This window comes from Cebus imitator, unplaced genomic scaffold (assembly GCF_001604975.1).
Source record: "Cebus imitator isolate Cc_AM_T3 unplaced genomic scaffold, Cebus_imitator-1.0 Scaffold246, whole genome shotgun sequence".
NCBI classification, from domain to species: Eukaryota; Metazoa; Chordata; class Mammalia; order Primates; family Cebidae; genus Cebus; species Cebus imitator.
The window spans coordinates 3270532-3298178 of NW_016107561.1; the positions used below are offsets into that span (position 1 = coordinate 3270532).

The window sequence follows — 27647 nt, forward strand, 5'->3', positions numbered from 1 at the left end:
TCAGAAAACATACAATCATGGCAGAAGGGAAAGTAAACACATCCTTCTTCACATGGCAGCATCAAGGGGAAGTGCTGAGGAAAAGAGGGAAAAGCACTTTATAAAACCATCAGATCTCATGTGAACTCACTCACTATCACAAGAACAGAAAGCATGGGGATAACTGCCCCCATGATTCAATTACCTTCCACCAGGTGCCTCCCATGATGCATAAGGATTATAGAAATTACAATTCAAGATGACATCTAAATGAAGTTAGTTAGAAGACAGACTCACTAGGCTTTGCCACATCCATCACACTGAACCTTACTGCTTCCAGAGCAGAGCAACTCAAGACTCCCAGAACCACAGGAGACATGGCCAGGAAAGAAGAGAGCAGTTATACCACCTATTTTAAGTAAAAATGGATTGTCCTTAAGAACTCTTACAATAGCAGGTCCTTTCATATGCATAGGCTCAAAATTTGGAGTCTTGAAACCATTTTTGAAATATACCTTCTCTATTTATGTGTTATTCCTGTGTTACTGAGGGTTACTCTGGCTGCATCTACAATAACCAAGTGTAAGTGGTAAGAAGAAATTTGGAGAGCTTTCTATCAGAACATAAGTTCCTGTGGAAATACTAGAAACCTGTAAAACACATCTACAGATCTGCTGAATGAAAATCAGTTGGTCAGCAGGGCATGGTGGCTCACACCTGTAATCCTGGCACTTTAGGAGGCCAAGGAGGATGGATCACTTGAGACTAGGAGTTCGAGATCCACCTGGGCAACATGATGAAACCCTATCTCTACTAAAAATACAAAAAATTAGCTGGGCACGGTGGCATGCACTTGTAATCCCAGTTACTTGGGAGGCTGAGGCAGGAGAATAGTTTGATCCCTGGAGGCAGAGGTTGCAGCGAGCTGAGATCTCACCACTGCACCTCAGCCTGGCCCACAAAGCAAGACTGTCTGAAAAAAAAAAAGAAATACAGTTGGTCAATTATGGTTGACTAGAGGGTGAAATGCATGATGGGAGATGGAAAGAAAAAGAAGTTTTCTTCTTGGGAAGCCACTTTCAAGGTTCACTCTTCATTCAAAATTGATACATTAAATACTCCCTTCCTTAGAGTATTCAGAATATTAATCAGAAAATAAATGGTAATTAATTAGTATCAAGTGGAAAAGGAAACATCAGGGATGTTATAAGCAATAAATTTAAATAAAGAAATATACCAACAATGTTTGACTATCTGTAGTGGCTGCATTGACAGCCACAGAGTCTCTAAAATGTTATTTGGCCATATGTCAACCTCTTTAGACCTGAGTAGGTAGCAAGTGTCCAGATAGACTTCTCCCTTCTAGAAAACTCCTACACATCCTTTAACACCATGCTCAAATGTCACCACCCCTGACAACACGGTCTCCTTCAGTTTCTAGCCTCAGTCAGGCAATAGAGTGTCCATCTTCTAGGTGTCGAAGACACTCTCAGTCTATTTTTTTTTTTTTTTTTTTAGACAGAGTTTTGCTCTTTTGCCCAGACTGGAGTGAAGTGACACAATCTCGGCTTACTGCAATCTCTGCCCCATGGGTTCCAGTGATTCTCCTGCCTCAGCCTCCCAAGTGTCTAGGATTCCAGGCTTGTGCCACCAAGCCTGGCTAATTTTTTCATTTTTAGTAGAGACAGTGTTTCTCCATATTGGCCAGGCTGCTCTCAAACTCCTGACCTCAGGTGATCTGCCCGTCTTGGTCTCCCAAAGTGCTGGGATTACAGGTGTGAGCCAGTGTGCCAGGCCTCAATCTATTTCTACTTTAGGACTTACCACATCTGACAGAATTCTAAGAGGTCTGACCTGCCCCTCCCCTTTGAGATGGTTCAGAGCCCACTAGCTTGTGAACTCTCCAAGGCAGGGATTATGGCTTCTTCATCTTTTACCTTATACCTCTGCCCAGTGCCTACTATAGAATCATACACAAAGCAAATCCTAAATAAGTGTTGAATACAAGAATGGAGGAAAGATTTGACTTTTGTTTCCCTCTTCCCTTTTCTAGCCAGAAGGGTTTATGAAACTATGAAAGGAGAAACTAGAGTGGGTCAGAATAACCTGCCAACTGCCGGGTTAGCCTGTTTTGATTAATCTCTTACTTGGTGCATGTCAAATATTTTGAATAATTTTGCAGTAATTTTCCTTATCATGAATTCTTCTGGGACTTTACTTGGCTTTTTAAAACTCTTCTAGGGCAATGCAATTGGTCTTCATGGGCTTGGTCTTCTTTACTTTTATGGAAAAGGAGTTCCTGTGGTAAGTTAAATTATTTTATTATCTTTTCATTTGTAGCAATTTACAGGGTAAAATCCATGGTCATTCATTAGTTTAAAGGAATTCATCTCTATTATCTGGTTGCCAAACTGTTATATCAGATAATAGAGAATAAAATAATCCAGCGAAATCTCTGCCAAAGAGACACTGAAGAACAAGCTTGTGACAGGAATAGCAATTCTAATTATATCTTGGAATCATAGATTCTAAGTAACCTTAGAAATCATCTATCCTCTGAGGACTTTATTGATGGAGAAATTTATCTTCTTAGTCTTTTGAATGACCTTCCCCCAGTATCTAACAAAACTTACTGTCAAGGTAGAAAAAGACATAATTATGATGAAAATGAGACATTATTTCCTAATAGAATCTAATATAATAATGAAATAAAATATATAATGTTTCTGATACTATTTTAATTAGCCTAAATCACATAGGGCACTGTCTATACTCTTTTTAGAAAGTGGAAGGCAATTGTTTCCATGGAGTTATACTTGTGCCTTTGAGTAATAGAGTGTAATTATCTTGCAGAATTATGCCGAAGCACTTAAATACTTTCAGAAAGCTGCAGAGAAAGGGTGGCCCAATGCACAGTTCCAGTTAGGCTTCATGTACTACTGTAAGTGCCACAAATATGGCTGCTTTATTTAGAATGACACATGCATTATTGTCTGCTCCTTTTATAACAAAAATCAAAGGGTTGATGTGAGTGGTTCAGAAAGAACATTTAGGCAACAAATTCAAATTTGAAAAAGACTAAAGGAAACGATGCCAGTTGAGGAAGGGGACAAAGAGGTACAGCTTCAGGAAACTTACCTTTGACAAAGTTAAGTTGGAGGTGCTAGTGATATCCCATGCACATCCCCAGAAGCAAGTATGAAACTCACAAGAAAGGTCAAACTTACAGAGAAGGTTCGAGAGGAGCATCACACACTGGGGTCTGTTGGAGGGAACTAGGGGAGGGACAGCAGGGGGTGTGGAGTTGGGGAGGGATAACATGGGGAGAAATGCCAGATATAGGTGATAGGGAGGAAGGCAGCAAACCACATTGCCACGTATGTACCTATGCAACAGTCTTGCATGTTCTTCGCATGTACCCCAAAACCTAAAACACAATAAAATATATATTTTTAAAAAAGAGTAATTGAGGTTGCAAAAGGAAAGGAGCGAGAGGGTAAGAGAAAGAGCAGTGGGCCATGATAGATAACTAGTGATCCTCTGCGCTGTATTGAAGGATAGGCAGGGAAGTATATCACTGAGAAGAATGGAAAGGCATGCTCAGTGGGACAGGAAAAAAAAAAAAGAGATTCATGGAGCCAAGGGTAGAACTTTCAAGAAAGAGTGAATGAACACCCCTGTGAAATGCAGTGGGAAACCTGGTTTAAAAGAACAAGTAAGAAAGAATGAAACATCTATGAAACTTGGCAATACAGAGAATGTGGCTGAGGCTGTTGGACTGCGTGTGGTGGAAGCTGGATGACAATGGCATGAACTGAAGATCCGGAAGTTGAGAAGTAAAAGTATTCTTGCAAGCAACGTGTCCTTAAAGGGAAGGAGTGAGAAGGAACTCAGCATGAGGGGAACTAAGAACCCAGAGGGAGTTACTTTTAAGATGGGAAGAGACCTGAGCATAATTATAATTGATGGGAAGATATTCTGAAAAACATTGGTGGTATTAGCACTTGATTGGGCCCAGATAGGTGGAAGCCTCTTTAACCTTGATAGATAGGCAGGATTGCTCACCCTCAAAGACTGGAGGGAAAGTGGAAAGGATGGTGTGGATCTAAGTATGAGGGGATGAAATGGGGAGAGAGGCGAGTGAGGAAAGACAATGTGAAGCCTTCTTCAATGATCTAGTAGGTACAAAGTTGACTTCTGTGAACAAAGGTAGAGTGATTGGCTCGGAGGTCTCAGAAAGCCAAGAAGGTTTGTAATAATCTCTGTGGGGAGTGAGAGAGGAAGTGGCCAAGACAAATGCCAGGAAATCTGAACACAGCTGAATATCCCCACCAAGTCCTTCATGTCAGAGGTGGAGCCAGGGCAGCAGCAGACCGCATCATCAAGGAGGTCACATCCGGTCAAGGAGGTCACATCCAGTCAAGGGGTCACTGGCATTTTCCACAGTGGCCCAGCAGGAGCACCTGTTTTGTACTATCTTGGGTGGTTGAAGTTACCTAAGATGCCCTTGTTCTTCTAGTTCATTCCAAGTCCTTGGCTCGGGATCTACCAGATTTCCCAAGTTTCTAGAATAAGAATAATAGTCATGGCTAATGTGTATTAAGTCTTTGTATGTTTTAGCTCATTTGACCCTCTCAACACATCTACAGGGTATCCCACAATGGATAGATGAGCAAACTGAGCCAATGTTGTGGTTGGACATCTTGCCCAGAATCACACAGTTGTGGAGCTGGAATTCAAACTCAAGCAATTTGCCTCCAGAGTTGTTGCTCTTAATTGCTACATGGCACTACTTCTAAAGACTCCAGTGTTAGAGCTGGAAGATAATTTAAAGACCATCTAAGGAAAGCCCCCACTTTTGCAAATAACATGCCTAAATGTGCCCAACTCACAAAAGAACTAATGAGAGAGCCAGGACAAGAATCCTGGCTACTGGGAGTCTGCTGGTTCTCTGCTCTAGCTTCAAGTGCCTCTTCTTGCCCTAAGCAGTAGTTTGGTGAGAGTTGGGCTTCTTGGAGCTGGGATTTACCTGCTGCGTACTCCATAGTTGTGGCTGGGAGAAACTATGTGGGTGTGCTGGTATGAAAGAATGGCAAAGATGACGAGATGCATCATGATGGGGCTTCAGCTCCTCAGAGACTATCGCTTTGTCTCCTTTGCATTAGCTTTAGTTATGCCATAGTGAGGAGATATTTTCAGAAGACTGAGTGGTTCTTGCTGGGCACAGTGGTTCATGCCTATAATCCCAGCACTTTCGGAGGCTGAGGAGGGCAGATCACGAGGTTAGGAGATCAACACCATCCTGCCCAACATGGTGAAACCCCGTCTCTACTAAAATACAAAAAATTAGCAGGGCATGGTGGCATGCACCTGTAGTCCCAGCTACTCGGAAGGTGGAGGCAGGAGAATCTCTTAAACCCGGGAGGCGGAGGTTGCAGTGAGCCAAGATCATGCACTCCAGACTGGTGACAGAGCAAGACTCTGTCTGAAGAAAAAAAAAAAGTAGTCCTTCTTTCCCAGTATTTTATTTTCAGAATGGCTCAAGAATATAAATTTCCATATTCTTACTTAGAACCAAACTCAATATTCACCCTCACCTTCACAAACAGTGGATTTAGAGTAGCTTGACTTTTGATTGGCTTTTCCCATCGTATTTAAATAGCAGGCATCACTATGACCATTATATCCATAGATTATCTGTAAAAATAAAGTCAATAAAGCGTGGCTCAAAAGAATTTTAATTTTCAGCTGGCTCTGGAATATGGAAGGATTATAAACTTGCCTTCAAATATTTTTACTTGGCGTCTCAAAGTGGGCAGCCCCTCGCCATTTATTATCTGGCCGAGATGTATGCAACAGGAACAGGAGTAGTAAGATCATGCAGAACTGCTGTGGAGGTAAATAAAACATGAGGCTGTTTTTAAAAGCACTTGTCATATATGACACAGAGGAAGCAATACCGTTCTTACATCGTTGGTGTCTTTGATTTTATAAATATTACCTCTTTTCTTCTAGTTGACAATGTGAATACTGACATTTGTCAGAGGAGAAAAGCAGTGATGCAACTCGGGCTGGGGAAGGCAGACAGAGAAAAGATCTCTCCTCTCTCTGACATTTGGCTTTTCATCAAGTTCAGAGCTCACCTCAGCATTCAGTTAAGGAGCTCTGTTTCAGCACTTAATCAAATCACTAGAGCAATTTGGCACTTCTAGTGGACTTGGGAGTTGCTACTTGGGAAATGAAAGGCTAGATTTAGCCTGGAAAATGTAGCCCACTTCTTCCCAGAAAGCAGCATCCTTTGGTTTTCAATGATTTGGACAATTGAGAAAGTGGATTCTTTCAGCCTGAGTCAGGGATGCACTTTCCAAAAGAATGCTTTTAGGACCTTAGTGTCCTTCATTGATTTATTAAACACGTCTGTTGCACCAGCATAAATACTCTATGTTGAAATCTGGCCCCTCTGAAGCTCATTTCAAAAGCTGCCAACTAATGATCTATCTTTAGATTTGCTTCTTTGCCAACTTCCTAATGAATTATGTATGGCTAACCTCTTTTGGTTACATAAGGGCTATTCAGCTAAGTTGACATTTGTCCCCCTAGAGCTCTGCACGCCTCCCTCACACTTATGTCACCTATATCCTGCGGCACTGTCTTCCCTTCATTCTCTCCCTTTCACTTCACCTGTGGTCTTATAACTTGCCCTCATAGGGCAGCAGTGCCCAGAATGTCCTTTTAAAACACACACACACACACAGACACACACACACACACACACGTCGATACATTCTACATTCTCAGTCTTCCAAATAGCCTCCAAGTCAGGAAAGTTTATTATACAAATTTAAAATTAGGCTCAGGAAGTTTCCCTCAAGACAAAAACAAAACAAACAAACCCAAACACTTCTGATCTTTGTGCCTATAAAAGGTAATAACTCTTTACCCTAAATAATTTGCAGAAGCCTTGCTTTAGACCAAAAATCCTTCCCTGACCAGCCGGTAGGAGCTGAAGTCTCATTTCATTTCTCATTTGCCCCGGGGTGAAGTATACTGGCTAACTAGTCTCCTTGATTTCTCTTCCCAAATACAGCTTTATAAAGGTGTCTGTGAACTAGGCCACTGGGCTGAGAAATTCCTGACAGCTTACTTTGCCTATAAGGATGGTGATATAGATTCTTCTCTTGTTCAGTATGCACTGCTTGCAGAAATGGGATATGAAGTAGCTCAGAGCAATTCGGCATTCATTTTGGAATCTAGTAAGATAAGTTAAAATTCTCTGCAATCCCACAATCATACATATGCATATATGGCTTTACTACAGAGGCATTTTAAGCCTTCCTAATATAAGGTCTCCATTTTTTTTTTAGAAAAGGCTAACATTCTTGAAAAAGAGAAGATGTATTCTATGGCACTTCTCCTATGGAATCGAGCTGCCATTCAAGGTATGGAACCCAGATAAAAATAAGCACATACCCAGTCCCTGTCCTCTGTTATTCATCAGGTTTGCTTTAGCTGGGTTTTTGTGCACATAGGCAGCAAGGGGCAGAATATCTAGTAGGTGGCATTTCAAACTATACTGATGTTAGGATCAGTCTTTGGTTAGAGATCATTTCCAGGAATTTATTTTCCTCATTATTATCAAGGTCCCTGGTTCAGCAAACCATAGGAATTTTTCTATGGCTCTGTCTCCATGGCACCAGAACAGTTCTTTGAAATATACAATTTTACTCAAGAAACCAGCTTTTTTGGTCTGGCTTCACTCATTGCTGCATTCTTGACTGAACTAATCAGAGACGTGACCCATGTCTCAATGAGTTTATAGGCAAAATTACTTATGTCTGTATCTGAGGCTCATGTGACTTCCCTGTTAAAATATCACATTGATGACTACCATAAACTTCAAATCTTTACTACAATCATTAGTACATAAGAAAAAACAAAACAAGACAGATACATAGCAAGATCCTCTCCCTTTTCCTCGAGTTTCCATATCTCACTTGCTGGTATCACATGGATAAGGAATGTAAGATACCCATGGTGGGGAAAGCATTGGCAGGTGGTATTTACATTGCATTGCAATGTCTCTTACTATTTTTCCCCTAAAATTATATTATTAAAGGCAGAGAAATGCTGCAAAGCTGTCACCATTGGCATTTGGATATGTGAGAAACTCTCTTGCAATAAGAGAGCAATTTTGCTTCCAATTAGGTTTCTTAAAATTGTCTTATGCTAAGGCCAAATCATCCCTTTTCACAGGAAGTAAATAGGATAAAAAATGATTCTCAGCTGACACTAATATGAAGCAGAGGAAAAAGTCACAGTGGTGCTTTCTCACATCCAGCTGAGCTGGTAGCACAGCAACAAGCCATCAGTGAAATTTTAGTGAGACATTCCCCTTAAAAAGTCTATGTTTTATAAAATGCAATGAAGACCTCATTTAGAGTGGGGAAACAATACCTGCAATCTCTCAGTCATGACCAATCAGCTCAATTACAACAAATACAGGTTAATTCCAAGCCAGCAAATGGTGTGGAAATTGCAACAAGGAAAAGGGGCATTGAAAACAAGGGTACGTTGATATTAAACTGAATTCCTCAGTATAAAAAAGTCAGTCTGCTAAAAATAATCATGTGTCATAAGAGAGGTCAGGCATAAGTGTCCCTGAAGATATGGCTGCTGAGTGGCTCACTTGGGGTTAGGAAATCTAATAATGAGATTTTCCAATTAGTCACTGACCACGCTTATTTTAGCAGTTACTCATGTGAAGAGGGTGCTTAGCCATCAGGACTCAGTCTCTGCCCTGTGATTGTGAAATTGAGGCGGAAATCCCTCTGCTGTCAGTTGATCCCCACAGGAGCCCGTCCGGATCACCCCATGCTGCCAGTCTGCCTCCTCATTAGGGTGGAGCTGAATCCTCCCAAGAACCAGCTTGGTCACTGCCTTCCATTCTTAGAGGCTTTGGGGATCCTGCTTACTACTTGTAAAACTTGAAAATGCACAGAATTGTCCTCTCTCTTTGGGGTTATAGCTCAGGAGGAATCTTAGGGTCAAAGGAGGGCAGCTTTGGACAAAATCAGAGATGGAATAGACTTCTCTTTAGGGCTCCATGGGCCTCCTGGTTCCCCCTCAGGCCCCTTTTCTGGGCACCATTCTTACAAGTTCTTGCTCCCAGTTACTGACCTGTACATTTGGAAGCATCTGGAAAGCAAGCCCTGATAACTAATGTCTTTGCCAGCTAAGAATTTTATAGACCAGGTGCAGTGGTTCATGCCTCTAATCCCAGCACTTTCGGAGGCCGAGGTGGGAGAACAGCTTGAGGCCAATAGTTTAAGACCAGGATGGGCAACAGAGTGAAACCTCATCTCTACAAAAATAATGAAAGGAGCTGGGTGTGATGGTATGTGCCTATAGTTCCAGCTACTCAATGGGCTGAGGCAGGAGGATCTCTTGAGCCTCGGAGATTGAGGCTGCAGTGAGTTGTGATCACATCACTGCACTCCAGCCCAGGCAACAAAGTGAGATTCTGTCTCAAAAATAAAATAAAATAATCATAAAAAATTTATAATGTTAACTGTACTCAGAGAGACTTAAAGATGGCGTATGGTATTACATCTTTTAGAAGTGTCTGCATTTTAATAGAAGATTCTAGAAGATTAGGACTTCAGTACCTGAAGGAATAAATTCCAAAGGATGTAGTGCCTAACATCCTTTGGAATTTATTCCTTTAGGTACTAAAGGAAATAAAACATGGAGATGAGGTAGATAACTTCTGGGGTTGGAGCTGAGGGGCACTTTAGATAAGACAGTCAGAGAAGGTCTCTTGAAGAGAAGTGGCATTGGTGCTTCTGAGAATGATGAGAAGCCAGCCACATGAAGAGTCAGAGAATTCCAAACCTGCCAGGCAGAGGGCCTTGAGGCGTCGAATGCACGGAGCTTGTGAAGAGGGCAGGTGAGACATGACTTGTAGGTCATAAGGAGTCTGACTGTTATTCAAAGGGCAAAGTGAAGTCATTGGGGGATTTTACACAGAGAAATAACATAACTAGATTTTACATTTTAAAAAGATCACTGCCTAGCTAAACAGTATGAGATTTCTTTTTAGAATGATTAAAATATTTTAAAATTTCTAAAATTGTGGTAATACTTGCACATCTCTGTGAATATATGAAAAACCATTTCATTGTACCCTTTAAATGGGTAAATTGTATGCTATGCAAATTATATCTCAATAACACTATTGCATATATAATATGTATATTACATATACATGTATTTTATATGTAATATTAAAAAGTATGTGTATATATACATGTTTTAGATGTCATATAAAAAATATATATATACTGTGATATATATATATGTGTGTGTGTATATATGTATATGTATATATATATATATAAAATTCTGGCTGGGAGCAGTGACTCACACCTGTGATCCTAGCACTTTGGTAGGCTGATTTGGGAGGATCACTTGAGCCCAGAAGTTCAAGACAAGCCAGAACAATATGGTGCATATGGGCACAGTGCCTGTAGTCCTAGCTACTTGGAGGCTGGGATAGGAGGATCTCTTGAGTTTGGGAGGCTGAAGTTGCCGTGAGCTGGGATCATGCCATTGCACTACAGCCTATGTGACAAAGCCAGGCCCTGTCTCGAATAAATAAATTTAAAATAATTAAAACATCACCCTGGCTGTTGTGTGGAGAATGAGCTGGAATGTGAAGATAAAAGAAGAGTTTGAAGCCTATTGTAGTATTGTAGGCTTGAATAGGTAGTGGGGGAGATGTCAAGAGTTAAGTGTGTTTTAAAGGCAGAACCAACAGGACTTGATGAATTGGCTGATGGAGGTGAGGGAAAAAGAACTAGGAATAATTCCCCTAGACTTATTGCCTGAACAATGGTGGCGCTGGTACTGAGACAGGGAAGAAACTGATGATTTTGTTCGGAGGAAGGGGTGTAGGGTGCTAGGAAATCTCTACTGGGCATTTTAAGTTTGAAATCCACGTGGAGACATCAAGAAGGCAATTATGAATCTGGGCCTCAGGGAGAGAGAGATAGTAGATATAAATTTAGAAATAGTTAATAGAGGCTGTCAATGGAACCAAATGAGGTCACCCAGAGAAAAAATTGAGATGGAGCAGAGTGTTGGAGAGAGGCAGGGAGGAGAGGTGAGAGAAGAGAAAGAGGGGAAAGAAGAAAGAGAAAAAAAGGAGTTAGGAACAAGACCTTGACATTCCACATTTTGGAATCAGGTAGAGGAGGAGTCAGGCAAGAGTCTGAAATAAAGACCCCATGAGGTAGAAGGGAAACCAAGAGCAGGCAGTGCCATCAATGCTCCGAGAGGACAGTGCTTGAGCAGCTGGATCCCATCACTCCAGTGCTGCTCGGCAGTCAGGTAAGATGAGGACAGAGACATGGCAATGGACTTGGCTGCATGAAGGTCATCTGCTGCCTTCAAAATAGGAGCTTCACCGGCGGCAGGGCAGAAGCTGGGTTGGAATGGGTTGAGGAGTCCGTGGGAGGTGAAGCTTTGGAGACAGTGAGTATAGAACACACTTTTGAAAAGATTCAGTGTGGCAGAGAAATGGGACATGAACGAGAAGGAGACACCACAGGATAAAGAGAGGGTTTATTTTTGTTCATAGAAGATGCCAGAGCATGTTTGAATGGTGGATGGGATTGATCTGGGAAAGAGGGAGACAGTGGTGACGCAGGAGAGTGAAGCTTCAGGAGTGATGTCTGAGAATGGGAGGGATGGGGTCCAGCTTCCCAAGAATTGACCTACTTTAAAAAATTAAAAGGCAAAATTGGTAATTTTTCATTTTTTAAGAACATTTGTGCCATACCATGGATGTCACACTATCATGAAGACAGTTAGCACTGAGTGTTATATTTGTATTCCATAAAGTATTTCTAATTCCAATTCTAGAGTTCTGAGTGTTTTTTTATACTTGATTATAGATACATATATATTTTAAAGGACTGAAATAAGATCATTAGGGTGAATTCCTGAGAACTATATGTGAATCATTTGAGTTATGATTCTTCTTTTTCTAATATTTCTATCAGGCAATGCATTTGCCAGAGTAAAAATTGGAGATTACCATTACTATGGCTATGGGACGAAGAAAGACTATCAAACAGCAGCCACACACTACAGCATTGCAGCCGACAAATACCACAGCGCACAAGCCATGTTCAATCTGGCTTATATGTATGAACACGGCTTAGGCATTGCCAAGGTAATTCTGTTGGTAATAATAATTCAAACCTAGTAATGACAGCTGTGTGGGAAGAGAAAATGTGTAAATGTTTTGAATTTCATTGATGTCGTCAACGTAGAGGAAGGAAGGAAAGGACTTAACATTTGCCAAATCTCTCCCATGTGCCAATACATATTACTTACCGTAATATGAACCCTATGAGATAGATGTTATTTTCTCCATTTATGCCAAGGACATAACTAGTGAGTAGAAGAGATCTAATCTAGGCCAATTCAATTTATAAGATCCTGCTTTTTCCAGCATATGCTTTTCCCAGTAGGCCCTGTCTCCATTCCCCTTCACCTCTGGGCCTTTTTTTCCATTAAAATTTCCACTGGTTCTCAGACTCTCAGGAACAAGGACAAAGTAAAAAGAGACCAGAGCTGGATACCAAGGTGGTATTAATCCAGAAATGTCTTATGAAGAACCCACTGTGTACATGACGCAGTGCTGGATACTCTAGAAAGGCCCAAGAGAGTGAATCTCCAGTCCCCTGAGGTTACACTTGAATTGAGGTGATGAGTCATATTCATTTATAAAAACAGCCGGCACTACAAGGTGGTATTGAATAAATCTCTTAGACAGTGAGTGAAACTAAGGCAGAAGATGACATTAGGGTCTCACAGAGTGAGTAAGGTGTATTCAGTTTCAATAATGTTGGTAATAGCCAGGACTGAGTTAAGTGGGCTGTGTGTTTCTGTCATTTGCATCACACAACCACTCAGTGAGATAAGCCCTAGAGCTGTTCACAGTGTATGCATCAGGAAGCCACAGTGCAGAGATGTTAAGTCATTTGGCCAAGCAGCTTGCAGAGCTCATCAATGGTGGAGTCAGAATTGGAACCCAGCCCTGCCTGCCCCTGTTTTTTGGTGAAAGAGTAGTCCTCACAGTGAGTCAGTCTTGGTGTCAAGCATGTGTTTCTTTTCAGTGCTTATATTCCTGGCTGCATTTCTAGAGCCAAATAACGTGGGAATTATCGGTTCTCCTATGCTCTCTTCTTTCTTCCAGTTGTGCTGGTAATTGAGAATTACTGGTAGGGAATTTCCTATTTGAGAACTGCTAATGGTGCACAGTGCAGCCAAGGGCTTCTTATTCAGTGGTATGGATCCCTGCCGTCCTGTCCTCCCCTGCAGCCTACCTTTTGGCTGATCATTTTTCATTAGCCCTGGCACCCTAAGCAGTGGAAAGAATGTCAAATCCAAATCCAGTCTATTTCCCCTGTTTCTAGCAGGAGTAAGCTTCCTATGTTTGTAAAATGTGGGTAAGAATGGACAGCATGGACTAGCTAAACTGGATGATTCTTGGGATGTTATTTAGCCACCCCTGATCCCCTCGCCCATTATCCACCTCAGTAAAACAAATACCTGCCCTGCCCCAGTCTTTAAGGATAAAATGAATAAGCTTTTGTGAAAGGGCTTTGTAGTCGAACAGTGTGTAGAATGACTGTTATTCAGATCAGAAGGGAATTAGAGCAACTGCTAAGTAAGCCTTCAATAAGATTAAAGCCTTTCTCTACTCATCCTTCCCCTTGCAAAACATAATAACACAGGAGAAGCGCTGTCTATAGAAGGGATAAAGTGACCCCACTCCATGTGTTAAATTCATGTTAGCTTTCCTATCCCACCACCACCATGTTATTCAAAAAGGACTTGCTTGCCCTGACAGCTGTTTTCTCACCAAAGTGAGGCCATTTTGATTGAGTCCCTGGGAGACAGGCAGGGTGTCCTCTCAGGACGCGGAGCCAGCAATGCCAGGGAAGGCACACTGCTGGCCAGTGCCCGGCTGGCAGACTGTCAGAGGGTTTGGTTTTCCTCTTTGGAGTCACCACTGATGTGTCTCCTAAGCACTTTATTCACAATGTCAAACAGTAGTTGTCGAGACATACCTTTCATACATTCAGGAAAACACTTTGAAGTTTCTCTCTGGCCAGTTTTCTGTTCTTTTCTGCCAGGGTTCTTGTTAAATCATGGATAGTTCATTTGATCAGTCTCTTTCAGTCATAAGTCTATTTTTTTCCTACAGAAAGTCTCTACATTTAAAAAAAATCGGGGGGCTACTCTTAACCTCCTACCTGGAGATAAGAATTTTAGACTGAGCTAATGAGGAACCATTGCCCTTTGTTTTTATTTGGTTTCTTTTGTTTAGCAATTAGGAAATTAATAACAGAGTACCCAGGGGTATCTTGCCATCTCAGAGTCAAATTAACAAGGAGCTATAGCTTTCTCTCATTCTTAAAATGAATATCCTGATAATTAAAAGCCCAAAGCTTGTTCCAATGAAAGCAAAGAGGAAAGGAGAATAGGCCTTCCCAGCCATTAAGTCATCAAGTAATTAAGCATTTCTTCAGCGAGGCACTTAGAAATCCTCTTTGGTAGTTAATCCTCATGCAAACCAGTGAGAAAGATGAGTATAATACGGCTACTACAGTATCTCTGAGAATCAAAGAAGGTGATATGGAATAATACTTTATTAACATGCAGACATTTAAGACCTCTGGGGAAGAAAGTTGGGTATAAATCATCTCTTGATAAATCAAGATTAAAATACAGGTCATGGTTGTTATCACCCGTCTTTCAGAAAAAAAGCTGGGGCTGGAATGATGCAGGTGAATTATCCTAGTAGCTTCACTGAGAAGCGTCTCAGGCAACGAGCTCCTTGGCTTTAAACTGTGGCCAGGACTGACCGCATCATTGTTCTGGGAACACTTAATAATACCTGGGGAGGAATTGGGAGAGGACCTGAAGTAGTTTAGAAACACAAGCACTCACGCACAAGTTGTTATGAAACTGTTTCTCAGGGGGCCAGGTGCGGTGGTTCACACCTGTAATCCCAGCACTTTGGGAGGCTGAGGTGGGCAGATCACTCAAGGTCAGGAGTTTGAGGCCAGCCTGGCCAACATGGTGAAACCTTGTCTCTACTAAAAATACAAAAATTAGCCAGGCAAGGTAGCATGTGCCTGTAATTACAGCTACTCGGAAGGCTGAGGCATGAGAATAGCTTGAACCCTGGAGGAAAAGATTGCAGTGAGCCAAGATCCAGCGTGAGTGACAGAGCGAGAGTCCCTCTCAAAAAAAAAAAGACAAAACAACAAAGAAACCATTTTTCAATTGACACTTGATTTGTAAGTACTTCAGAAATTGCACCATGAACAAAGCCTCTTGCCCATCCCCCATGGCCATTCCTTTTTTCTTTAACTTTGCTCAGATCTGACTTTCTGCTCACCTTGGCTTGTAGCAAAGACTACTCAGGGGTCTTCAATTCTAGCGTTCTCCCTTTAAATCTGTGACCAAGATGACTCTGTTTACCAAAGATTTGTAATCCCCCCTCCGTAGTGAGGACTTGTAGTTGGGGTGTGCCTGCCTAGTCAAAGACTAGGTTCTCCAGACCCTTTGATCCATATGCTAGTTCTCACAAGGGCATGGAAGTGAAAGTGAAGGGTGTCATTTCTGGGCTAAGGCAGCCGAGAAGTAGATGGGGCTACCCCCAGACTCTTTCCCAACCATCGCCTGAAGGCAGCAGGAGATACAGAGGCTTTAGGGGATCACAAAACCACGTGATGGAAGGAGCTTGGGCCCCACAGTTACCACATGAAGAAAATTTGCCACCGACCAGGAACACACATCTTGGAATGCTGAAAAAGGGAGAAATAAACTTTTTTGGGGGGATTTGTTACAGGTAGCATTATCTTAATACATAATTGTTCTAACAAAGCACTGCCAGGTCATTCTTGATAAAGTATAATTCTGATATTGTTACCGCCTCCATCCTACCCACCCCTATATCTACCCTCTCCCCCAGATAAAACCACCAAAAAATACAAACAAGCAAACACACAAATAAAAAAAGAATCTTATTTCCTTTTTTTGCTAAATGAAGTCCAGACTTCTATTCCACATTCAAAGCCCCTGGTAGTCTAGCCTACCTTGATAATAGTGGTGTCATATACTACTTTGCCCTATATAGATTCTAGGCTACTTACTCCTTTCCCTCAAAGATCTTGACCTGAGCCCTTCTGAGATATCACTCTTTTTGCTGGAATGATCTTCCCCCATATTTATGCCCATTGAAGACCAGTCCATTTTTCAAAGAACAGCTCCAGTGTCATCTTCTCTAGGAATCCTTCAAAGAACCCTAGATTTTAAAGGTATCTACTACTTCTTTTTTTTTTTTTTTTTTTTTTGAGGTGGAGTCTCACTCTGTCACCAGGCTGGAGTGCAGTGGCACGATCTTGGCTCACTGCAACCTCTGCCTCCCAGGTTGAAGTGATTCTCCTGCCTCATTCTCCCAAGTAGCTGGGACTACAGGCACGTGCCACCATGCCCAGCTAATTTTTGTAATTTTTTAGTAGAGACGGGGTTTCACCATGTTGGCCAGGATGGTTTTGATCTCTTGACCTCATGATCCACCCGCCTTGGCCTCCCAAAGTGCTGGGATTACAGGTGTGAGTCACCGTGTCCAGCCAAGGTATCTAATTCTAAACCACCATGGTATTACACTCTGCTTTTCATTCATTCATTAATTCACTCAAATATTTACCATGGACTATTTCCTATGTCAGGAAGTGCTATGCTTGGTTCTGGGGATACAATAAGAATAAGACAGCCTTCAAAGAACTCACAGTCCACTGCCGAAAAGACATGTCCATAGCTATGGTAAAGCCTAAAATGACGGTCATGTATAGGCATCTGCACACTTGAAAAGAATTAAAAATAAAGTGCTATAAGTATGTTAAAGAGGAAACAGTTAACTCGGGTAGGGGAATCAGGACTGTCAGATCCTGTTCAAAAGTATTTTTGTACCGTGGAATATGAGAATCATATGACAACATTTTTAAATGGAAGAAAGCAGGCCTGTTTAAAGACAATGGATAGGAAAGCTGTCCTAGGGAAAGGCAAAAAGGTGGGGGGAATTATCCTTTGGGAAAGAGTTTCAAATACATATATGTAGACCTAGATAACATGTATTTTTGGATTCTGCAGAGAAAACAAAACCACATCTACCAAATAAATTATAAATAAATCTGTCAAAAATAAAAGTAATTATGACACAATGCATTTTTATTTCTCATTTGTCTGGTTTGACCACCCATGGAGTGTTACAGCTGAAGCTTTAAACACTAGAATTATTTTCTGGAAAGGATAAGTTAAAATTAGGTATTTAAAATGGTCCTCTCAGAAATATGACAGGACAGAAAACACATTTCTTAGCAATGATTATAACTTTTCATGAAATAAACATGAAATATCATGAAATATGCAAAAACAATATTTTGTGTGTATATAGCTTTATTAGTTACAGAACAAATTTCTACAAGTAACGAGAATGCTCCAAAATAGAAGACATGTTATATATGTTACTGTGTAGTGGTTTACCATTCTACAATGTACTTTATGGCCTAGTGGTTAAATGAGAATACTAGAAGCAGACAATCTAGGGACAATCTGGGATTTGAATCCCAGCTCTGCCACTGCAAGTCATATAAATTTGAGTAAGTGACTCTCTCTCTGTGCCTCAATAACTTTATTTTCAAAATGGAGTTAATAGTATCACCTGTCCTATAGAATTATCCTGAGGATTAAATGACAGTGGTAACTGGCACATAGTAAGTATTTAATATATATTAACCATTATTACAATATACTATGCAACCATTAAAAATACCTGGGCACAGTGGCTCATGCCTATAATCCCAGTACTTTGGGAGGCCGAGGCGGGCAGATCCCTTGAGTCCAGGAGTTCATGACTAGCCTGGATGTCATGGTGAAACCCCATCTCTACCAAAAAAAAAAAAAAAAAAAATCAGCCAGGCATGGTGGCGCACACCTGTATTCCCTGTAATCCCAGCTACTTGAGAAGGTGAGGTGGGAGGATAACTTGAACTCAGGAGGCAGAGGCTGCAGTGAGCCAAGAGCCTGCCACCACACTTCAGCCTGGGTGACATGGCAAGACCCTGTCTCAAAAAAAAAAAATTACAGACTAGTGGAATATATAGGACACAGCATATTATTTGAAGTATACTGTTAGGTTAATAAAGCAGAAGATGAAATATTATGCTAAGTAAAAAATTTTTTAAAGTATGTATATATGAATATACATAAAATTCTGGAAGAATGTGTATAAAATATTATCAGTAGTTACCTCTGTACAGTGAGATTATGGGTGGTTTTTTTTCTTATTTGTTCAGTTCTACATTTCCAAAGTTCCCTCTAATTAACATATGGTATATTTATTAAAAAAAAAAAAGACTAACTTATTCAAAAATGACCTTCCCATTCACATGCTATGTCCCAGTATAAGAATTTTTTTATGACATTCAAAGATTTGGGGCTGAAAAACTCCTGCATTGGGTAATTGTACAATTTTCATAAACCAGCTACTTTGTTGCAGGAGAATCCTGTATCTTTGAATTAAAAGAAGCTATTTTGAACATCTGAATATTGGGCCGTACCCACATAACATTTTTGATAGAAACATGTTTTTTTAACAAGAGTCTGCAGCTTGGTTTACATAACCTCTTTAATCACTGAACTTAAAACAAAATGAACTCAAACGTACCACAGAAAAGTTAAATCTAAGTGGACTGGGTATGCAGTGACTTCTCATTTAATGAACTGTGGTCATCATCAAAACACCATCAAGAGGAAATTTTTTTTGTTTACATGACAGATTTTTTTCACTAAATAGGGTCAAAGAATGAGGAGTCTTTTCTAGTCTAGTACTAAAATTTCTTTTATATGATTTGCCCTAGTTAGCTAGAAGCATTCAGGAATTTCCTTCTCTGGAAATTTTAAAGAAAGGCTTTCACATTCACCACCCCCCAGCCCCACACACACTGCAAATTGTGATGTCTCCTGGACAAGGAGTGAGTTCATCCCACTTTAATGGTATTTCTTACTATTTTTTAAATGTAAAATACTAAGTGACTGAATTGTAATGCTTCTACCTCAAGAAATAAATGAATAACTATTGATTGCCTCAATACAAGAAATAAGAATGAATACCTGAGATATTGACAAAGGCTGCTTTTCCCTGAACATCCTATTGAAGTTAATACGATTTTCACATGTGCAGCTGACCCAGCTGTTATCATCTGCAGGGTGCTTTTAAATGAACACCGAATTTGTTGGAATCAGAGACACAAATTAGGGTTTTTACAACATCTATTTTATGTTGCCAGGAAGATTTGTTCCAATCTCCTGAATTGTATTTTAAGCAAGAACATTCCTCTTTCTTCAACAAATCAATTTACCAGACCATAAAGCTTTGGAAAAAAATTTAAGCCATAATAAGCAGAACACAGCTGAGAGAAGATACCCTCCCCTCCATCAAAATAAACAGTTTTAACAGAGGCTTCAAAGATTCACAAGTATCAAAATTGAAGTAATGGAGCAAGAAGGACAGATATTAGCATGACCACAGTTTGTGAAAAATTTCTCTTCCTCTTCCCTTTCTTTTGAAAATAGCCCATGGGCACCCAAGCAAAATCTAGTTGTGGGACTGGCCCAGGGCACTTTCACCTATGGTTACTCTGGGCAAACCAAAAATAAAGCAAACACATAAAACAAGGCCTGAGTAGATGAAAAAGAAAGCTGTGGCATAATTCAATGAAAAAAAAGTTCATGAAAATATAGTACTATGACATTTGAGGAACCTGTCTTCAATATGAAAGCCAAAAATAGTTTCTTCAACATCCTGTAAGTATTATCAAAGACCTACTGCATAGTAGGCACTTTATTAAGAACTGGGAATTCAGAGGTGAACAGACAGTCCAAGCCCTTGTTTTCGAGGACCTGGAGACAAACAAATGAATAAATTCTAGAACTTAGGGTATGATAAGTACTATGAAGATAATGAGAATTTTAGATCATGATTACTAACGACCTGTATTCTGATTTATTTTAGAGAAATGTAAAATTAGTATCTAGTGTTCTCCGCCATTTTTTTTTTCTCTTTTGTGATGGAGTATCACTCTGTCCTCCAGGCTGGAGTGCAGTGGCACTCCATCTCAGCTCACTTTGCAAACTCTGCCTCCCAGGTTCAAGCTATTCTGCTGCCTCAGCCTCCTGAGTAGTTGGGACAACAGGCATGCACCACCATACCCAACTACTTTTTGTATTTGTAGTAGAGACGAGGTTTCACCATATTGGCCAGGCTGGTCTTGAACTCCTGTCCTGAAGTGATCCACCTGCCTTGGCCTCCCAAAGTGCTGGGACTGCAGATGTGAGTCCCTGTGCCTGGCCCTATTCTCCACCCTTTTCGTTGGAATCATGACTAGGAGCTGTTCCAGGGCTATCCAAGAAAGCTTTTTGGAGATTGCATTAGTTTTCTATGCTTGCTGTAACAAATCACCACAAATTTAGTGACTTAAAACAACACAAGCTTATTATCTCATAGTTTCTATAGGTGATTTGACTGGGTCTTCAGCTTGAGGTTTTGTCAGGCTAAAATCAAGGCTATTCTTTATTGGGGGCTCTGGGGAAGAATCCACTTTGAGGGTCATTCTGTTTGCTTGGTGGAATTCAGTTTCTTAAAGTTTTAGGAACAAGATCTTTGTTTTCTTATTGGCTGTCCAAATTCCTTCTTATTCTATGTGGCCCCTTCCAACAATGGCAAGTTGAGTCCCTCATGCTTAGAATCTCTCTGAAGTCTCCCTCCACCATCTCTCTCTTTCTTCCACCTCCAGTCCTGAGATAACTCTGTTTAAAGGTTCATTTGACAATCTGAAGTCCACCTGGATAATCCATGATAATCTCCCTATCTGAAGATCTGTAACCTAATTACATTTGATATTTTGAACAGTGGCATCTATTTATTTACCCCTACAGAATCTGATGGGTATGGGCTGTTCTTCTCCTTCTAGGACATTCACTTGGCCAGGAGATTGTACGACATGGCTGCTCAAATGAGTCCAGATGCCCACATACCTGTGTTCTTTGCCCTCATGAAACTGGAAACGATGCATCTGCTCCAAGATATCCTGTTTTTTAATGTAAGTTTGTCTCGAATGGGTCCTGAATCTCTGAAAATCTCCAATGAGCAAACTCTTAGGGACAAAGTGAGAAGGCCTATTAAGGGAGTATCTTGTGGACTGGCTTTCCTTTGAGAAGTAAAATTCAAAGTCTTACACTTGCCATGCAGAGTAATTCTGCGTGTTCTATTGAGTATGTGTTGAAACTTCATGGTATAAGCAATTAATTTATTCAGCAGATGTTCTTTTCTAGCACACACTACATTCAAAGCCTTAAGCGCAGTGATATGTGCTATATATACTTATTCAAAACAGTTATTACTATCAATAGCTGAGACTGGTAGGCAGACAGCAGGTGGCAAGGGGTACCACAAAGAGCTACAGTTTGAAAAAAAAGTAAAATGTCTAAATCTTTAGGGCTATTCCAAAGGTGCTATTTTAGCCCCCTGTGGAAGCTGTACGCAAGCAAAGATTGTGTCTTCCAAGACTGAAGGAAGGAAAGGGAATGGGTGGGAGAAGGGTTGGCAGCAGTGGGTTTGGGAAGAGATGATGGCTCTGAGCGGAGGTGGGAAGCTTGGATTGTTTTTGAGAGAATATCTTTTGCCAGCAGTTCACAATGAGATGGAAACGGCTGAAAATGGACAACACCATTGGACCACACTGGGACCTATTTGTGATTGGCCTCATTGTGGCTGGGCTGATTTTCTTGCTTAGAAATCACCATGGATAGGATGCGGATCATGGGAAAATCTGCTCACGGGAACTAGTTCACTCCAAGGTATCCCCACTAAATAAACAGTTTCCCTATCCGAAGAGTCTGTTGCAGTTTCCCGCTCAGGCCTGTGATGGAAAATGGACAAGATTTGGGGACCATCCTAGAGAAACAACTTCAGACTTCCTGCTTAGTAGAGGGGACCCTTCGGGAGATGCTGGGCACTGGTCACCTAAGACCTTGTTACCAATTTGTCATCTTGGTGACCTAGTCCCAGGTTATGAATAAAGACCACCCATTTTCATGTTGTTGGAACAACCTCCCCACTGTCAAGAGGACTCACTGGGCTTCCTGACTCCTACAGACAAACCATGTTGAGGAGAAGGGGGAGTTTGGGGAAGGCAGAAATCCAGATTCCTCAGACTGTGATAAAGACACAAATATACAAATAGACCTTGTACAAACACATCCTATAGGAATGACCTGTGAGAGACTCTGGAGCCCTAATGAGTCACAGCTTCCCAGGGCGTGTTGTACCTGAACAAGGGCATGGGGGTTGACTCGGGTTCTTCACTGATCTCTATCAAAGCTCCCTTAGTAGCTGTGTTAGTGAACAAAGCCAGTTCAGCATCATACCCCTCTCCTCCATCCCTCATCAGAACCCTGTTCTCCCTGAGGCATCTCCCTTAGGGCCACCTTAGAAGGAGATGATTCCAGCTTCCTAGGATGAAACTAAAAGGTCCAGATTCTCTGACTTCTCTGACAGGCAAATCAGGGCCCCAGGCCTCAGGTAAGGAGAGTGCAAGAGGCCAAGTATGTATGACAAGGGCCAGGCTTGAATCCTGGCTCCAGATATTTGATGACTACTTCCTCTTCCTCTTCTTTTTTTTTTTTTTTTTTTTTTTTTTTTTTTTTGTGACACAGTTTCCCCCGTCACCCAGGCTGGAGGTTAGTGGCAAGATCTCAACTCACTGGAACCCCTGCCTCCCAGGTTCAAGTGATTCTCCTGCTTCAGTCTCCAAATAGCAGGGGTTACAGGCACCCACCACCATGCCCAGCTAATTTTTGTATTTTTAGTAGAGACAGGGTTTCGCCATGTTGGCCAGGCTGGTCTCGAACTCCTGACCTCAGTTGAACCTCCCAAAGTGCTGGGATTACAGGTGTGAGTCACCATGCACAGCTGATATTTGACTTCTTGAGCCTCAGTTTCCTGGTGCAAAATGGGAATAATACTTATCTTAGACAACTGATATGCAGATTAAGTGGAATAATGGATGTAATGAGAGTAGCACAGGGCCTGGCACCTAGAATGAGTTCCATAATTGGCAACTTTTAATATTTTTTAAAAAACTCATGGCAAATACTTTGGAATGGGTGGGGAGACAGCTGAGTTCATAAAAATCTGTGTGGCTTCAGCGCTTTGCAATTAGTTCTCCAGCTAATTTGCTAGGTGCTTAGGTAGGAGGAGATTTGTTTGCTTACTTAAAAATCCAATTTAGGGATATGAAAGTTTAATTTCTAATGTCAATCAGAATCAGAAGGTAGAATGAAATGGTGGGCATGCACTGAGTTTGGGATCAAACAACTTGGATTTGAAGTCCCACTCTGTCCCTTAGTAGCTGTGTAATCTTGGGCTTAACTGTTCCAAACCTCAGCTTTTCCCCCGTAAAACAGGATTATTTACTTCCTCACTGCAGAATTGTGAAGGTTAAATAAACCTAACATCAAAAGTGCTTTACTTATTTATTTAGAGATGGAGTCTTGCTCTGTCACCCAGGTTGGAGTGGAGTGGCATAATCTCTGCTCACTGCAACCTCTGCCTCCCCCGTCCAGGCGATTCTCCTGTCTCAGCCTTTCTGAGTAGCTGGAACTATAGATCTGCGCCACCACACCTAGATAATTTTTGTCTTTTTGGTAGAGACAGGTTTTCACCATGTTGGCCAGGATGATCTCAACCTCTTGACCTCATGATCTGCTCACCTCAGCCTCCCAAAGTGCTGGGATTACAGGTGTGAGACACTGCATCTGACCCAAAAGTGCTTTATAAACATAGCACACACACATACTGGCCACAGTTATTTATTTGGCCATGAACAAATCCAGGCCTGTCTGACATCCAAGTGTTTAGAATTTGGGGGTCATGTCCCTGCCTTATTAGGGAGTTCCAGTTCCCAGGGATGCAGCCTAATTTACACAAATGTGCAGGAAGGGACAGCATCCAAATCCCAGGTCAGGGTGTAATGGAGAGGGCAGCCATGCTATGACATCTCACAGGTGTCAGGAATGTGAGCACATTAAGGACCAGGATGAGAACAGGCAGGGGAGCACAGAAGGTAGCATTGGTGAGCCCTGGCTGGAAGTCTAAATGAAAATGAACTCCTTAGAGGTAAATTTGTGAAAATTACTACAGGCAGGAAAGAAAGGAAGACCTGTTTAGGGACTTGCTGTGTAGAGTAGAACACTGCCTGGAATATAGGAGGGAGGGCAGCCTGAGTTGATTTGTTTCCCATTTCAGCTCATTGTTCCACATCAATGTGAGACATGGAGCAAGCTTTGAAATCATTGAAATGTCCATTTCTGGGCCTCTTCTCCAGAGCCGCCACTGTAGCAGTTCTCACCACCTCTGTGCCTGGTTGGGCACCTGCCTGCCCCAGGCATCTCCAAAATGACTGATAGAGGGAGGGAGAGAGCCTCCTGCCTGAAAGCTGCTGATGCTTCTCCATTATAGCAAAACCCCAAGGGCTCTATGGGCACACGGAGCCCTTCTTCATTTTCTTGCTTCTGATGCCTTAAATAAAAACAGGTAGGCTAGTTTTTCTGTTTTTTTTTCTTTCTTTTTTTTTTTTTTTTTTTTTTTTTTTTTTTTTTTTTTTTTNATGGGTCTTTCTCTGTCAGCCAGGCTGGAGTACAGTGTCACATATTGGCTCACTAAAACCTCTGCCTCCAAGGTTTAAGTGATTCTTCTGCCTCAGCCTCCCGAGTAGTTGGAACTACAGGTATGCGCCACCACACCCAGCTAATTTTTGTATTTTTAGTAGAGATGGGGTTTCACCATATTGCCTGGGTTGGTCTAGAACTCCTGACCTCAAATGATCTGCCTGCCTCAGGTTCCCAGAGCGTACCTCCCAAACAGAGGTATCTGTTTTTTTAAAAAAATCTAATTCTCTTTTGTAACTCTTTTAATTTCCTCCCCTGATTCTTCATTAAATTGGAGTGGCTCTTCAAATAAATCTATTTTTTAAAAGTCAAGTCAGGTAAATAATTTTGTTTCTCTGGAGCAGGGGTCCAGAGTCATTTTCTCAGTAACATTCTCTTGGAATTCTTTTCTCCAAAGTCCTGAGTGGTGGAGGTGCTGTAGTTTGCTGCATTCCTCTCTCTGGGCATCTCAGAAAGCCTTAGAGAAGAGGGTGTGCTGAGGCCAACAGGACAGGAAGGAAACGTTTTGGAGCACCTGCTGTGAGCCAGGCTCTGTTTTCCATTTGTTTTCTCATTTCATCTTCATGATGAGGCTAGGAGGTAGCTAGGATGACCTCTATTTAACACAGGAGGAAACTGAGGCCAGAAGAAGCTAGAAAAGATCACATAGCTGATAAATAATGGAGCTAGGATTTGAGTCCAGATCTAACACCACAGCTGTTCTTCCCTCTATGTTACGGTTCCAGTTATTGCTTGCTTCTTAACAAACTTCTCCAAAAGTCAGTGACTTAAAACAACAATCACTTCATTTTATCTCATGATTTTGTGAGTCAGGAATTTGGGCACAGTGTGGTCAGGTGATTCTTCTGGTTGATTAGTGGATGGGCTGTTCTAGAATCCAAGACAGGTTTACTCACATCCCTGGCACCTTTGCAGGTCTCAGCTGTGACTGTTGACCGGTATACCTACACGCCAGATGTGGCCTCTCGGCATGGTGGACAGAGCATTTGGGCTTTTTACACTGTAGCTCAGCATTCCCACAGAGACTGTTCACAAAGACCCAGGCAAAAGCCACAGGTTTTCTAAGACTAAGCCTCAGATGTTCTAGAACATCACTTCCGCCACCTTCTATCAGTCAAGCATTACACTCCGTCTCTCAGTGGGAGAAGTACCAAAAAATCTGCAGCCATATTTAACCTACTGTAAAGATACTGTTTAAGAATCTACCAATGTTTACATAAATTCCAGTACACAAATTGGCAGAAGAAAAATGCAGCCCAAGCACTGAACTGCCTATCTTGGAAAACAAGGATTAAAGAGCCCAGTCAGATGTGTGCCTGGCTTTCTTCGTCTTCCCACCTTCAGACTGAAGAAATGCAGATGTGTGAAGGTAAGTGGAGGGAGGAAAAGATGTCCTCCTCTGTTCCTTAGCTAAACGCATACACCCCCTCACATTGGACACTCCACACACACACTTGAATAATGCTCAATTCTTTGCTTTGGCTCAAGTGACATGAGCCAAGAGATGCAGAGTCTTAGGATGGTTGGGACTCTCTTCCTGGGGCACACTAGGTGCAGGCTCCACTTCTGTGCCTCAAGACCCATTCCTGACACACAGTGGGTGGGAGACACACCCCAGACCCTATCTACCTCCTCCCATCCTCATTCATTTTCCCTCCCCGAACGTACAGTCCCCATAAGTCCAGCTCCTCTGCCTCAACTCCTGGCTAAGGTCCCCCTGTGGGGATGTGGCCTTAAGCGTGGGTTGCTATCACCATCCTGTACCCTAGAGATCTGCTGCTGGATGGGGGCACATAGGAAATTGTGCATCCTTGGAGTGGAGAGTGGGAAAGCAGCCCTCACTATGGACCAGCCTTTAGATAGGAATGTATCAAATAAATTGATCTTCTCTTGCACTGACTTCTCTTGTCAATCTTATGCTCATGTATCCCTTAAGCCTCATTTTGCAAAAAGAGCATCTGTTTCTTCCCAGTTTTTTTTTTTCTTTAAGAGATGGGGTCTCGCTATGCGGTCCAGGCTGGACTGAAATTCCAACATTCAAGTGACTCTCCTGCCTCAGCTTCCTGAGCATCTGGGACTACAGGCACACACCAGTGTGCCCAGCTCCCAGCTTTGGGTTTTAATATCACTGTTGCCCTCTTATTAGTTTAGCATTGGGCGGCACTGGGCTTGGTATTAAAATGTGGGAAAAACCCTTCCAAACCATCCTACTAGTCACGTAGTTACCGACTACAGACTTGTGGTCTAGAAAATTCATGGTTTTTAATTTTCAAATTTTAACGTTGCATTTTATCCTATCTTAGAGTAAACAATTAGAAAACCCAGAACTCCCATTTTTAAAAATAAACCTTCACAAATTGTCTGGCCATGTATATCATCTTGACGTTGTTCAATTTTCAGCAACTTCAATGAGCTTACCTGAAAATTCCTCTAAGTTCTTCCAGGCTTTCCCACCATCTTGTACTGTTCCCCACATCATTTAGCAACAAGAACACATTGACCCGTGGCTGGGCGTGGTGGCTCACACCTATAATCCCAGCACTTTGGGAGGCTGAGGCAGATGGATCACCTGAGATCAGGAGTTCAAGACCAACCTGGCCAACGTGGTGAAAACCCAGTCTCTACTAAAAATACAAACATTAGCCGGGCATGGTGGCAGATGCCTGTAATCCCAGCTACTTGGGAAGCTGAGCCAGGAGAATTGCTTGAACCCAGGAGACAGAGGTTGCAGTGAGCCAAGATCGTGCCATTGCACTCCAACCTGGGTGACAAGAGTGAAACTACATCTCAAAAAA

The 27647-nt window shown here is 41.7% G+C and overlaps 1 protein-coding gene across 1 annotated transcript in view; it reads left to right on the plus strand.

Annotated features, from left to right (window-relative positions):
- Positions 1-22217, plus strand: part of SEL1L2 (SEL1L2 adaptor subunit of ERAD E3 ligase) — an 80346-nt gene extending 58129 nt beyond the window's left edge. The window contains exons 12-19 of the mRNA XM_017498616.2: positions 2221-2283; positions 2833-2920; positions 5728-5876; positions 7067-7232; positions 7344-7418; positions 12042-12214; positions 21096-21224; positions 21814-22217. Coding sequence (XP_017354105.2) covers positions 2221-2283; positions 2833-2920; positions 5728-5876; positions 7067-7232; positions 7344-7418; positions 12042-12214; positions 21096-21224; positions 21814-21933 — 963 coding nt within the window. The 3' untranslated portion in view covers positions 21934-22217. The remainder of the gene's footprint in view (positions 1-2220; positions 2284-2832; positions 2921-5727; positions 5877-7066; positions 7233-7343; positions 7419-12041; positions 12215-21095; positions 21225-21813) is intronic.
- The last annotated feature ends 5430 nt before the right edge of the window (positions 22218-27647 follow it).